Raw genomic sequence first — 14,940 nt, 5'->3', positions numbered from 1 at the left:
GAAGGGAAAGCCTTTGTTAGTGTTTTGGTTTTTTATTTTGGCTGAGCGGGGGAGGTTTCAAATATGTCTATTTTACATCTGAAGAAACGATTTTATCTTCAATATCTCTATTGATCACCCTTTTCAGTCTTTCCCACCGTAGCTTATTATGCAATAAAAGGTAGGAAAGAGGAAAAGAGAAAATCTCTTATGAACCCCATTGATGTTTGACTTGGGGTAGCACCAAGCTTCTTGGAGCTGTCAAGTTTGGCTTATTGATCGTTTATTATTTGTTTGTTGAGATTGCCACTGTAAAAGAATATATTTCAGATTTATCACCTGAATTTATATGTCTGAACATGTGAATCCAACACTATTTGGCATCTTTGTGTTATATGGTGTTGATAAATAGTTGTTGCTTCATGACCTCTATTCTCAACAAGGTCTGTGAAACTTCTCACCAAAATTTGCATCGTTACTTTTATACTAGAATTTTACTGTGATCGTAATTTTATACAAATTGACAATTTAAAAAACTTATTCTACTTTTGATTTATTTTTCTCAGGTGTTTTGTTATAATACATTGTGATTTCATCTCAGGAACTTTTAAGGAACAATCCGAACAATCCAAAGGTTAGTGAAATTATTATTATTCTCAGTACATTAACAAATTCCAATTTATTATTTATACATAAACTAAACTACTACATAATACATTATTTCATTTGTCAAGCTCAATTATTTTATTTAATTTGGTTTTAACTAGTTATATGTTTAATATATTATGTTATTGAAGCAATCACTGTTTGAAAATGTACCTCAAAGTAATTCTTCACGTAATACGACAACAACTTTCTACTTAAATCATGTTGTACATTTTAATAATCATGTTATTTATTATCTAATTAATTTTTTTGAATATTACATCGTTAAAAAATATAAAATATATTATGTATTGCACGTATTTTATACCTAGTATATATATATATATATAAATAAGAGTGAGTAGTAAATCAATGATATATGCTTCATCATAAGCTTCACACAAAAGTTTATTTTATGAACTAATTAAAATAAACAAAATACTTAAAATGAACTTGGAAGTTAGGTTATAAATTAGTGAAGTCAAAAGTAATGTAAAGGTGAGTTACATTGATTTTGGTTTAACAAATAATTAATATATATCAGAATACATAGAAGAAAAAAAAAGTACGTACTAATTTCTCTGCCTCTCTCTCCTATCAATCTAAGTTGATCTAATCTAATATTTTTCTAACCAGATAAGATAGCAAAAATAACTAAAAAGAGACGGAAAAAAAATACTATAAGAGGACTAAGATATTGAAGAAGACAAGTATGTAGCAAGAGAGAGCTAAAAGATCACATGCTTAAGGCCATATGATGGCACTGAATCCAAAGGAATATTTGGTTTTCTTCAAAAACAGTATGAGATCCATCCAACTAAGCCTGACTTGGATAATACACTATTATATATATATATTTCCTCACTGTTTCCCAGAAAGTAGTTTTACTATAGCCCAAGAAGCACGTAATAGAGAATTGTGATGGGCAAGGCGATTAGCATTCCGAAAATAACCCTGCAATATTATTTATAAATATGTAAATGTCAGATTCTCTTATATTATTAATCATATAAAATAAAAAAAATCAGATTGTCTTCCTTCTTAATTAATATATACATATTATAATTTTCTTTTTAAATCAATTTGTGCAAATTAGTATACAAATTTTGTAGTGGGGAACTAATTAGGTTGATTGATATCTATATATTCATATAAATTACATTTGTTTATTTAATTGAAGTGGTGAGTAATACTTACGCAGTACTAAGTATGTCTGGATGGACATTGTATTCTTTTGCAAATACAAAGGGAACGATTCCTTGTGGAAGAGCAGCCTGCAGATAAGTATTATAAATTAATGGTCATTACTTCAACTATATATATATTCAAATATAGTTTTTAGTGATCAGTAACTCATCAAACGATATGAATATCTTTTGACCGTTTCAAAATAGATATGAGTCGGAAAAAGAAAATTAAAAAGTAGTAAACTTAGAAGTTCAGCATTTTGGACTAACTAAAGAAAAGCAAACAGTAGACAACGTATATAAAATGAACATATATATATATATAATCCTTGGTTCAAATTTTGATGAGTAAAATGTTTAATGCACTACTATCCAACCTTGTTGAAATAGATACATGTATCAGCAACGTTAAGTCAATTTTTGACAGTATTAAAAAACAACTATGTATAACCAAGTTGTCTTCAAAATCATGTTCTTCTCTTGGAAAGGTAGTTTTTATTTTAGATAATTGCTAAGTGTTCCTACTAGTGTCGGGCAACAATGAAGGGATATACTACTATTCATGTAATTCAACGTATATTTAAATTTAATAAATATTATAGATATAGTCGAGAAAAAAAAAACTTTCTTATTGAGAAAAGGGGTTTGACTTTCAGGAAATAAAAGCTATATTTATATATAGTAGCAAGCGATGTATCTCTAAATGATAAATTGAAAATTGTACAAATTATTATTTTAAGAAATGAGAAAGCATTAAACCTGAACAATGGCGATATGCAAAAGCACTCCACGAAGACCAACGACTATAGAAGTTGCCGCAATCACTGCTGGGCCAGTCAAGAACCTAACAGCCATTGAAAATGTCGCTACTGATTTTCCACATGCTATGATCTTTGGCTGTAAAGCCATGAATAAACCTTCACATGCAATTTATTATCAACGTCATTGTATATTTATATTTATATATATACACTTTACAAACTAGTGTAATTATAATTAAAAAAAAAGTTAAGTTCAGGTATGTATGTTTGTATATCCGTATATGCATATTATATATTTATATAATTATTTACCTAAACTAAACATAGCCATTCCCAGACCAGCATCAGATAATATGGATATGGACCCGCTTACAATTGTTGGCATCTTGATGTTCCACCTGCCAACACAAAATTATTATGTGATGAAGAGTATCAAATAATAGAATTTATATCAATTATTGTAATTAAAAGAATATTTATGAGGGAGAGAGAAAGAAAGACAACTATTAACTATTGTGGTAATAATTACCTGAAGGAGACGAGGGACCAAATTAAGCCAATGAGGCTAGAGTAGGTGTTGGGGTTTCGAATGAGTTTCCTCCAAACCATGATAAGGATAAGTCTTGTCATGACACTAGCAGGTGGCATTTGGTTCTTCTTCTGACCTCCTCCTAGTTCACCCACGTCTTCAACCTTCTTCTGGTAATTGTTAGAGCTATATGGCGAACCTCCCATACCATTATTATACTTCATATTTCTCAACCCTTCTTCTACTTCGGCATGATTATTTTCTCCAACCATCTTCCCTGCTGGACTTATATTCTCATTTAACTCTTGCATACCTACACAATAAGTATTTACTCATCAGTAGTGTCAATTAATTATAAATTGTGGGAACCAATAATTCATAAAGAAAAATACTACAAATGTCATGAAATAGTTATTAGATAGAAGTAAAAGTACAAACTTATTTAACTTATCTCAAGAAAAAAAAAATTAACTTATCTGATTTTGGTGTATTCATGCTGCATCATCGTAAAATACAAATAATTTTTATGACTAATGATTGATTAAATAGTACCATTGGATCAGTAAAGTAATAAGGGTTATCGTGTGCGTGTCAGATCCCATGCAAACGATAATATATAAAGAAAGACTCATTTTCTCATCACTACCTCTTTCGTGCTGAGCCACGCCAGAAGCTTTGGATGTATCAATACCTCCAAAATCAGAAGAGACGGCTCTGTTAACTGCGTGTCTAAGGATCCCTTCGGAAACCGGCGACGCACTTGAGCTCCATACGAACATATGAAGGTCCTTGTTCGGCACCCCATTATTACCAGCAGCAGGAGGAGTAATAGTTGTAGTGTCTTTCTTCTTAATAGCACTACTTGTTGACCCTGAAAACATCGGATTAGGAGGAGGGTAAGATGAGACAAGACCGCCATTGAAGAGCTCTCCACTCATGCTCCTTGCTCCTCTCTGCTTCTTTCCCATATTCTTCAACATCTCTTCATCGAAATTAGATGTTCTCGGCGTGACGCCTTTCGATGAGTGAAGCGAGTAGACATCGCCACCGCTGCCTCCGAAACCGGCTGGTCCAGTTGGGGCTAGTCCCCCTCCGCCAAAGCTGCTGGTGTACCCTTGTTTGGGACTCGGGACCTTACTGGCGTTGAACATGGCGTAAAAATCAGTCTGGTTGAAGCTGGAAGCCCTTGGCGTCGGCTCGCGCGAGGATTGTACTGAGTAGATCTCTACTCCTGTAAGGTTCGACGCCCTGGGAGTCATGGAAGTTATGGAATTGAGTCCGTGAGACTTGTTGAAGGAAGAAATCATTGATGAAGCCCCCGATCTTCTCACCACCACGTGGAGCTTTCCATCGTCACCGATTTCCGCGTCGGTCTGTAAGGGCTCCCGACCGTTGAGAGAAACGACGTCGGAGTCGACTCGGAACGAGGTGATGGAGCCTGCAGTCTCTGGAAACTGCTCGGTGATGAGGAGCTTGGCTCCTCTGTACTCGAACATGAAGAGCATGAGAGTGTACCAGATCACACTCTGGAGAACCACGATTTGAACCATGAGGCTACCGGAGAAGTCTCCGTACATGGCTTTCAAGAGAGGAATTCCCATGACGAGAGTGTTCGGGAGAGTGGAAAGAGAGAAAAGGGTTATCATCCACTCATGGTTTCCTCGCTTGGAAAAGGTCTGCCATAGAAAGAGGGCGGCGAGGATGACCACCTTTTGGAGTGAGTCGGCTGCGATGAAGTGGTAGTTCATGGCGTAGGGATCGTTGGAGGAGATAAAGTGGAACGAGAGTAAGGGTACAGCGAACACCGCCACGAATCGATTGATGCCGGAGCATTGGTCAGGCGTGAAGATCTTCCACCACCGGACTGAACCGTAGGCTAAAAACATAGCTACGTATAAGGGGACAATGGCCGCCAGAACATCGTAGATGTCCTTACCTGTGATCATGGTGGTGCTATCTAGAGAGAGAGAGAGAGTGAATGTTTTAGAGCTTAAGGGTTAGATTGGATGTTGAGATATTATAAGTGGTTTTGTTACACCTCATTTCATGAGAGAGAGATGAGGATGCTAGGGAATAGTGGAATGAATATGTGTACGCTCTTATAGACTACTTCTCAAATTTGATTTATGGTACATATTTTTACTTAATTAAAAAAAAACAAAATAGAGGAGATTCCCTTAAGAAAAATGTCGTATAAAAGTCATATTTAAAAAAAAAACAAAATAGCATTCTTTTTCTTCTTTAACAGCATTTATTTAATTCTAAAAATGATTGTTCAGTACTTCAGTGTGCAGTTCACGTTTTACTTTTAAGGAAAAAAGAAATTAAATATACTGAGCATTAGTTCAAATTTCGTATATGATCAGTCAATTATATAAAAGTATATATATATTATAAAGATGGGATTCCTGGAGAGTCTATTGCCAAGTGGGGTTGAATCAGGAACAACTTCAACTCGACAAGAACAAATAAAAAAGTTTTATAAAATAAATTTAAAACTTGTCGAAAGGGGAGGGAGGCAGACAAGTCCTTCCCTAGTAAAAACAAAATAAATAAATAAAAAATTGCGGCAAGCTATTTAAGTTAGAGACAGTGAGAAAGAGATAATAAATAAGTTTTCTTTTTTTATTTACAAAAATATTATATCTGTATAACGCAATTTTCTCTCCAAATATAAACGCGTATAAGAGATTTTAGACGAATTAATACTATTGGCTAATATATATAAATAATTTTAAATTTTAAATATAAGCACGTACAACTTTAACCCGATTTCTCTTACATGTACGAAAGATTTTGGAGATATGTTATCATAAGTAGGATAATCTTACGTTTAAGGGTATAAAAACTGGTGAAACAGGTCTAAAATACGAGAGCACCAAGTTGGAGCAAAGTGTAAAATTTAGGAGCCTGGTCGATATGTTTTTCTACAAAATTTGATTAATTAATTAGGTACCGATATGAAGTTTAGATTCGACCACATTTTATTTATTGTTGAAAATTAGGAAATATAAATATCTCCGAGATTTAGATTAAAAACTAGGTAATTTTAAAATAATTCCGGTCTAATAAACTGCAGAAGATATAATTTATTGTATAAAAAAAATCCTTTGTCGACGGCACAGTACTCGTGCATGCACATGAGTTTGGCAATTCTGAGTGATCCGCGGCAGCAGAAATGATCTGTCTTCATTTATTAATATAAGTCTCGCGGGACTAACACTTGGGTACTGCGACCGTAGCTGACCCTCTAAACATTATTATTATCAAATAATTATATATTATATATATTATACGCATGCATTTATCTCTTTTATAACTATATATCTTTAGGTATAAAAAAATGTATATTTAACATTTTTATTTTGTTAACTTTAATGAATTATTCCAAATATTTAACCGAATATACTTTTAAAATGAATTAAAAATAAATATTAATTATATTAATATAAAATTAAATATTATAAAATATTATTGTTATAATAATATGTAATACAACACTAGATATTTAATAGAATAAATAATATTTTTGTCCCCAGAACTATGAGCACTATCACATCGTGCCCTCTGAATGATTGACGATGTTAAAAATTTCCCCAAAACTATGTACATTATTGACACTATAAGAAAAATGGTCTTTAGCGGCAACATTATTAAGTACGACCCAAACTCGCTGCTAATAATACCAATATTTATTAAAAATATTATCGCCGCTAATAAATTCGAAAATACCCATAAAAAATGTGGGAAGTTTCCCTCCAACGTGAATATTTAAGATGTCGCCGCTAATAGTGGCCATGTCAATTAAAAAACTATTTGTGATGACACGTGTTGCCGCTAATATAGTGTCTTTATAGGTTCGAGGGTCGGGATAGTGTCTTTATAGGGTCAAGATAAGGTCTTTATAGGGTCGCAGGTCGGGATAGGGTCTTTATATGGTCCGGGGGTCAGGATAAGGTCTTTATAAGGCCGGGATAGGATCGGGGGTTGGGATAATGTCTTTATAGAATCCGGAATCGGGATAGGGTCTTTATAACAAAAAAATTGATATTATTTCTTATAATAAAAAAAAAATTGTTATAATTTCTTATAACAAAAAAAATTGTTATTATATCTAATAACAAAAAAAATTGTTATTGTTATCCCTAAAAAATATGATGATGACGTGGCGAATGAGAATGTGACACGTGACATCACAAATCAGGGAAAAACGACAAAGTATTGAGAAAATACTGACAAGCAAAAAAGACAGGTCCAGGACCCAGGGAAGTCGACCAAGCCCAAAACCCCTAGGGATGGTCAGCCTAAGCAGGCCCAAGAGCCACTTGGGTGGTCGGCCCACCCTATCTTTCATAGGGTGGTCAGCCTAAACCCCCAAGTACACTTCACTGAGAAATAATCACTCTCGTTCAAACTGAGATCAATAGGCCTAGCACCCCGAAGATCAACAGGCCTAGCACCCAGAGGGTCAACAGGTCTACCACTCAGAAGGTCACAGGTGCTGCACCCAAGCTTTGGTCGTCGGGCCTAGCACCTAAGTCTCATATACCAACAGAGACTTAACATTTTCCAAAAAGTTTTAATCGTGCATTATCTACCACGATGTAAAGAAACAACGAGAAGAGCCACGATCTCATGATCATGGGAAGGGGGACACGTCTCTCCATTACATGATAATCGTGTACAAAACCACGATCCCAGTACTACTGGTCATGTAACAGCCCCTAGGTACTATAAATAAAGGACCCATGGCTTCATTTAGGAGGACTTTTAGACTCTAGGCTAGATCACTTTGTCTGGAATTTTGGAGATCTAAAGAATATTTGGGGAGAAATTCTGGGCAAGTGAGAACGAGTGGATATTTTGGTGCAATAGTGTAATTGTCAAGTGGTTCAATACTAAAAGCTAAGTGGATTAGGTTATTACTGTTCATCAGAACAGGGCTGAACCACTATAAAATTCATGTGTGTTTATTTAAGATATTGTACTCTGTCATTTATTTTATTTATTTCGTTCAAAAGGTGTTGTATACTGCACATACGACCGTTGGCCAATTTCACGGGTCAACATTTTGGTGCTTTCATTGAGAGAAAGAAATCAAGAAACACACTTTCATCAGTTTACAATGCCTCCGAAACCCAGTCAGACAAAGAAGACTGCTCCCAGGGATCCCCCCACCCAGGATCCCATAGATCCCATTAATGAACCTCAGGTGGAGATAGGAGATCAATATGATGCAGAAGATCCACAAGACGATCACCAGGAGGCCTTTGCTGTAGAAATTTCCCTTCAGAGGGCGACTATGGAATGGCAACGACGGGAGATCGATGAAAAGGTCCAAAGGATGATCCAGAGGGAGCAGGAGGCTTACCGGAAGCACCAGGAGGCCACTGTGGCCTTGAAGGCAGCTACTCAGTTAGCCCGAGCTAATGCTGAAGCTGCTGCTCAGGCTGTGAGGGAGGCTCAGGCCAAAGCAGCAGGAATGCGAGACAACAGTAACGGAGAGTCCCAGGGGAGGAGTAGAACCCCAAGAACACTCTCAGAACCACTTTCCAAGAGACAGGATGAAGAGGAACAGTCCAAGACTACCTCCTCCATGACAAAGAAGAATAACACTCCATCCCAGGGGGGTCGATGAAACAATGCAGGAAATGAGGGTCAAACATCTTAAAGGTGTGACAGGAATGGAAATGTCCGCTCAAAGTCTCAAAGTCATATGAGAGGAGAGGCTCGGGGGTAGGGTCGCACCGACAGGGGCAAGGCAGACCTACCACCCCTACACCCTCAGTCTCGCAAGGGAAAAGAACTGATGAATAACACAAGTACTGTGTTCGATAGGCTGGGGAAAGATGCGCAACCTTAGGATTTGAGGGAGGTCATGAACAGGAGGATTAGCACTCAGGAAGGGGTACCAGGGACCTCTACCCCACCTGGAGCAGCGATCCCACCAGCAGTACAGGCTCAAATAGATGCACTCGTTATGGCTATTCAGGATCTAACAAAGAAACCTTCAGATAATGAGCAGGCTCATAGATGTGGGAGTCCTTTCAGTGACAAGATCCAAGCTTCCCAACCACCACTGAAATACAAGACCCTGAAACTTCCTACATACACTGTGGAGGAGGACCCGGTGCGACACATTGGGAAGTTCGAGGATCAGATGGAGTTACTCGGTGTGGAGCATGATTATAGGTGCATGGTATTCCCTACCACTCTCTCTGACTCAACTCAGGAATGGTATTGGAAATTCAAACCTAGATCCATCACTTCCTAGGAGCATTTCAAGAAGGAATTCTGCAAGGTCTTTAGTTCCGGGCGGATTCAACCGGTTTATGCCAATCAGATAGCTGACATCAAGCAAGGGAAAGATGAGTCCCTGAAAGAATACATTCAAAGATTCATGAGAGAGGCAAATAGTGCGGCCACGGTAGGAGATGAAGGGAAGTTCGTTTCCATCTCGGCAGGAATAACTTATCGAAGTCCCTTATGGGATAGTATACACAGGAACCCTATCAACACCTTGCAGGAGTTCTTGTACCGAGCCGACAAATACATGAAGCTAGGTGATGCTATCATGAAGGAAGAAAATGACATAAACCATCAAGGCAGATTAGAACAGTGCAAACCCTCAGGGCGGCAGTAGGGGCAATGGTAAGAAGAGGAATACCTCAGGGGCCGAGCAGGGGGGAGAAAAGAAAGCTAACTCAACACCCACCGACAAACAAGCAAAGCATCAACCTTACCAGCCCAGGTTCACCAATTATACCATCCTGACCACATCAAGGGTTGAGATTTACTTGGAAACATACCAGGAGGTACCATACCTAAAGCCACCACCCTTGCGTTCAGAAGGAAAAAAGGACAAGAATAAGTTTTGTCGTTTCCATAATGATTATGGGAACGACACAAACAAGTGCAAATAATTGAAGAATTAGATAGAGTTTCTTCTCCGATCAAGAAAACTCTCGAGGTACTGAGGCAAGACCGAGACCCCAAGTAGGAACCCAGAATTCTGAAGACAGAGGAGTCCACCACTAGAGCCGATGACTGTAGACTTCACACTGGATACCATATGTGGAGGGCCCCACATAGCAGGCAACAACAACAATGCTCGCGAGCGATATGCAATGACCCTCAAGCATGAGGTAGGGGAGTCTTCCCAGTGTATGGCGGTTGAGGAGCGGTCTCCAAAAAATCCAAAGTGTGAAAGTGAAACACTCACTTTTATAGAGGATGACACCAGACACGCGAGGTACCGCCACAATGACCCTCTAGTCCTTACCATTCAAATCGCCAATGCCCAAGTGAAGAGGTGCTTGGTGGATACGGGAAGCTCAGTAGATATCATCTACAAATCATCCCTTGAGAAGATGAAGCTCACGGTCAAGGACCTGACACCGTGTTCCCAAGTGATATATGGGTTCACGGGAGAATGCCTAGCACCAGATGAAATTATCAAACTACTGGTCATAGTGGGCGATGCCCCTAGGCACGAAACTTTTATGACAGAGTTCTTGGTGGTAGATTGCTCATCGACTTACAATGTAGTACTCGGGAGACCCCTCTTGATGGCATTACACGCATTAGTATCTATCTGGCACCTATCTTTGAAGTTCCCCACCAGCACAGGGCAAGGATGCGTACATGGTAACCAAAGGGAAGCACGAGAATGCTATAATGCGTCAATGCTCAAGGAAAAGAAAGGACCATGCATAAACAACATGATAGTAACCTGCTACGAAGAGAGTGAAGGAACTGATGAGGTTGTCAACATGAAAGTTGACGTTGAAAGAAACATTCTATTGGAGTCGAGGGCTCCTTTTAATGAAGATTTGTTATTATAACAAGTTTCCCAAAGCAAGGGAAACAAAATCGATCCTCTCTTTGGGGATGACGTCATGGGGGTGGGACCAGTTGAAGATCTTGACGAAGTCCTACTAGATGAGGAGGACCCGACTAAAGTAATCATAGTCGGGAAGGAGTTAGAGGTGGAAATTAAAGCACGATTGGTGGAATTTTTGAAGAAAAACCAAGACGTCTTTGCCTGGTCACATAAGGACATGGTTGGAATTTCTCCATCTGTAATAAGTCATGTCCTCAATATAGACAAGAACTACCCACCAGTGCAACAAAAAAGGAGACTGCTTGACAAAGATCGATCTCAAGCCCTGAAGGAGGAGGTCGAGTGGCTCAAGGAAAACGGTTTTATAAGGGAGGCCTACTACCCTGATTGGTATCAAACCCCGTGTTGGTCCCAAAACCAAACGGGAAGTGGAGAACATGCATGGACTTCACAGATCTGAACAAGGCCTGCCCCAAAGACTGTTTCCCACTACCCTGAATAGACCAACTGGTCGATGCAACGACATGACATGAAATACTCTCATTCATGGATATGTATTATGGGTATAATCAAATAAGTGTGCACCCTTCCGACGAGGAACATACCAGCTTCTGGACAAACAAAGGATTGTACTAGTAGTGAATGGCATGTTCCGAGACTTGATCAGAAAAAATATAGAGGTATACATCGATGACATTTTGGTCAAGTCCAAAGAAGCTGGAGGGCATGTGTCAAGACTTGGAGGAATGCTTTGCAATACTTAGAAAGTATAGGATGATGCTAAACCCTCTTAGGTGCTCGTTTGGAGTTGGTTCTGGTAAATTTCTCGGATACATAGTCAATTCACGTGGAATTGAGTCTAACCCTGAGAAGATCAAAGCATTGATCGACATAAAGTCGCCTACCACAATCAAAGAAGTGCAAAGCTTAACCGGGAGAGTAGCTGGCCTCAGTAGGTTCATATCAAAGTCTACAAACAAGTGTGTCCCTTTCTTTAACTTATTAAGGGCAGCAAGAAGATCCAATGGACCGAGGAATGTGAGGAAGCTTTCCAAGCCCTGAAAAAGCACCTCGCCCAACCTTTCGTCCTAGTGAAGCCAATATATGGTGAAGTATTATTCATCTATTTGGCGATCACTGAGCATGCGATCAGTGCTGCTTTGGTAAAGGAAGAGAACATAGTACAACACCCTGTATACTATATTAGTAAAAGGCTAGTAGGTGTGGAATCTGGGTATCCCCCCTCTTGAAAAACTACCCTACTGTTTAGTAATCGCCTTTCGAAAGCTGCGTCCATATTTCCAAGCTCACTCAATCCGAGTCCTGACCGATCAACCGTTGAGACAAGTTCTTCATAAACCAGAGGCATCGGGACGATTACTCAAGTCGGTAGTGGAACTAGGATAGTTCGATATCACTTATCATTTAAGGAGGGTGATAAAAGGACAAGCATTGGCGGACTTCATAGTCGAAGGCACCAACCTTGAAGACCCTTCCTACCAATCGGAGAGTGGAGATACGGAGAAGGAAGGAGATACTCCTGTATAGAAGCTATATGTTGATGGAGCATCTAATGAACACAACTCAGGTGCAGGAATCATACTAATCACTCCGAAGAATCATCGAATCCATTGCGCTCTCAGATTTGGATTCAACGCTTCAAACAACAAGGCTGTGTATGAGGCAGTATTAACTAGATTGCGCTTGTCTCGGGATGTACATGCACAGTCCTTGGAGATATTCAACGATTCCCAGCTAGTGGTGTACCAGATACTGGGGGAGTATCAAGCCAAGCGACTTAGGATGGTGCAGTACTTGAACAAGGTGAAGGACTTGTTAGCACAGTTCAAGAAATACTCAATTATACAAGTCTAGAGAGAGTAGAATGCCAATGCCGATGCCTTAGCCAAGCTTGCCAGTGCAAAAGATGCAGACACCTTAAATGTTGCTCCCGTCAAATACTTTGCGGAAAGAAGTATAATTGAGCAAGAGGCACTACCTGTTGAGTTAGGAGATACATGGATGAAGCCTATTATTAACTATCTCAACCAAGGAGTAGGGCCCAGTGATAGGAACAAAGCAAGGAAGTTGGTGAGACAAGTTGTCCGATATATAATGGTCAAAGGGGTACTATACTGATAAGGGTACTCCCTCCCACTGCCAAGGTGCGTTACACCCGACCAGTCAAAGTTGTTAATGATCGAGGTACATGAGGGGTTATGTGGAGATCACGCTGGGGGGCAGATCCTGTCTAAGAAAATCCTAAGACAAGGATACTTTTGGCCGAGGATGAATGAAGACTCGATGGAGTATGTCAGAAGATGCCACAAGTGCCAGATGTTCTCCAAGATACACCGAACGCCACTTAATGAATTAACACAGATACAGAGCCCTTGGCCCTTTGCTATATCGGGGATCGACCTAACCAGAAAGCTACCCACGGGAAGGGGAGGAGTCCAATTTGTTGTTGTAGTTGTGGACTACTTCACCAAATGGGTTGAAGCAGAACTGTAACGCCCTAAACTCCAGGGACCATTACGGTGTGCCTTTTAAACAGTGCTAAACTCGCTAATCGAGTCATTTGGCCATAATCGTGTAACTAAGTGTGATTAGCGGTTTAGGGATTAAAATTTTTGGTTAAGATATAACGTTTCATTAGAAAATTTACTGTATACATTGGGATCCCAAAAATATAATTTAAAGGTTCATTACAAGAAAATATTTACAACCAGCCGATCTAAGCAGCAAAACAGGGTTTAACCCCAGTTCCTCTTTCAACCCTCGGCCGTGGCGGTCGAGCAGCATCATATGTACACATCATCACCTAGGCTCCAACTCAAGGATGGTTTAGCTTTCATTTTCCTTTACCTACACCACATAGCACCCGTGAGCTGAAGCCCAACAAGAAAACTCAATATGCTCATGAACAGTCATATCATATCTACCATGCCTAACAAATATAGCTCTATTCAAGCATGCAAATAACCTCAAATAATGTTGGGGAATCTAGGATAAGAAATCATGCCCTCCTGATTGGATGACTATCAAGTCAATCATAATCAAATGAGTGATTTAACATTGGTGGTTCCATTAACCATAATGAGTGACTGACAAGCAAGTCACCACGGGGCTCAGCACCCACAGCCATGCAAATGATGATCACTATGATCATACAGAGCTTATAGCCCTGAACAGATGAGTGAATATCACTTTGAGGTTTTGTTAAACCATAATGAGTGACAGACAAGCAAGTCACTACGGGGCTCAGCACCCATAGCCATGTGACAAAGCAGTCATCTGGGATTCTGGCAATGGCTCTAATGAGATGAGTGATTGACGAACAAGTCACTACGGGGCTCGACACCCACAGTCGTGTGACGAAATAGTCACCTGGGCTCAGCACCCATAGCCATGTGACTAAACAGTCATTGGGGCTCTCTGGCCCTGGATCCAATCAAATGAGTGACTGAGTAAGTCACTCGGGCTCAACACCCATAGACATGTGACTAACAGTCACTGGGGCTCTCTGGCCCTGGCTCTAAGTAACTAGCCTTTGGCTAGACAAGAGCTTATAATTTTCATCGAACTTGAGGTCGGTCTGACATTAATGCTCATTTGAGTCATTCAATGCAGATGTCTATTAGATCTAATCTTTTATCAGCTCTGCGTTCATGACGCTTATGCCGTTCTTGACTTTTTAGTCAATACAAGATGACCAGTGCTCAGTACTACTATGAACTCGACAAGTAGGTCACAACTTCACAGCTAATACTGACACCATTGCCAATTCTGACAAGTTAGTCAGTGCCACGTACAAGTAAGCAATGCTACCAGGCATATATCATATGTCAAATATCCAAATGTAGGGCATTCAGCATGCTTACTTAACAATTTCTAGCATAATTATGATCATGAAAAAACACAGAGACTCAAGCTCTGATCAATCTCATTTTTAATATTCATGGCATGCCCTATCCACATGTTCCTCGTGCATCT

At 39.3% G+C, this 14,940-nt stretch overlaps 1 protein-coding gene across 1 annotated transcript; it reads right to left on the bottom strand.

Moving 5' to 3' along the window:
• Positions 1-1,142: 1,142 nt before the first annotated feature.
• On the bottom strand, positions 1,143-5,146 carry LOC133784052 (auxin efflux carrier component 2). The gene is made up of 6 exons (XM_062223579.1): positions 3,748-5,146; positions 3,102-3,414; positions 2,885-2,970; positions 2,571-2,728; positions 1,822-1,898; positions 1,143-1,578 (listed from the first exon to the last, which is right to left on the bottom strand). Exons 1-6 carry the CDS (start codon positions 5,045-5,047, stop codon positions 1,512-1,514), a joined length of 2,001 nt encoding a protein of 666 aa, XP_062079563.1. The 5' UTR covers positions 5,048-5,146; the 3' UTR covers positions 1,143-1,511.
• Between the last annotated feature and the right edge of the window lie 9,794 nt (positions 5,147-14,940).

This window comes from Humulus lupulus, chromosome 6, assembly GCF_963169125.1.
Source record: "Humulus lupulus chromosome 6, drHumLupu1.1, whole genome shotgun sequence".
NCBI classification, from domain to species: domain Eukaryota; kingdom Viridiplantae; phylum Streptophyta; class Magnoliopsida; order Rosales; family Cannabaceae; genus Humulus; species Humulus lupulus.
The sequence above is the reverse complement of the archived record's forward strand: the minus strand, read 5'-3'. Positions and strand labels throughout refer to the sequence as shown.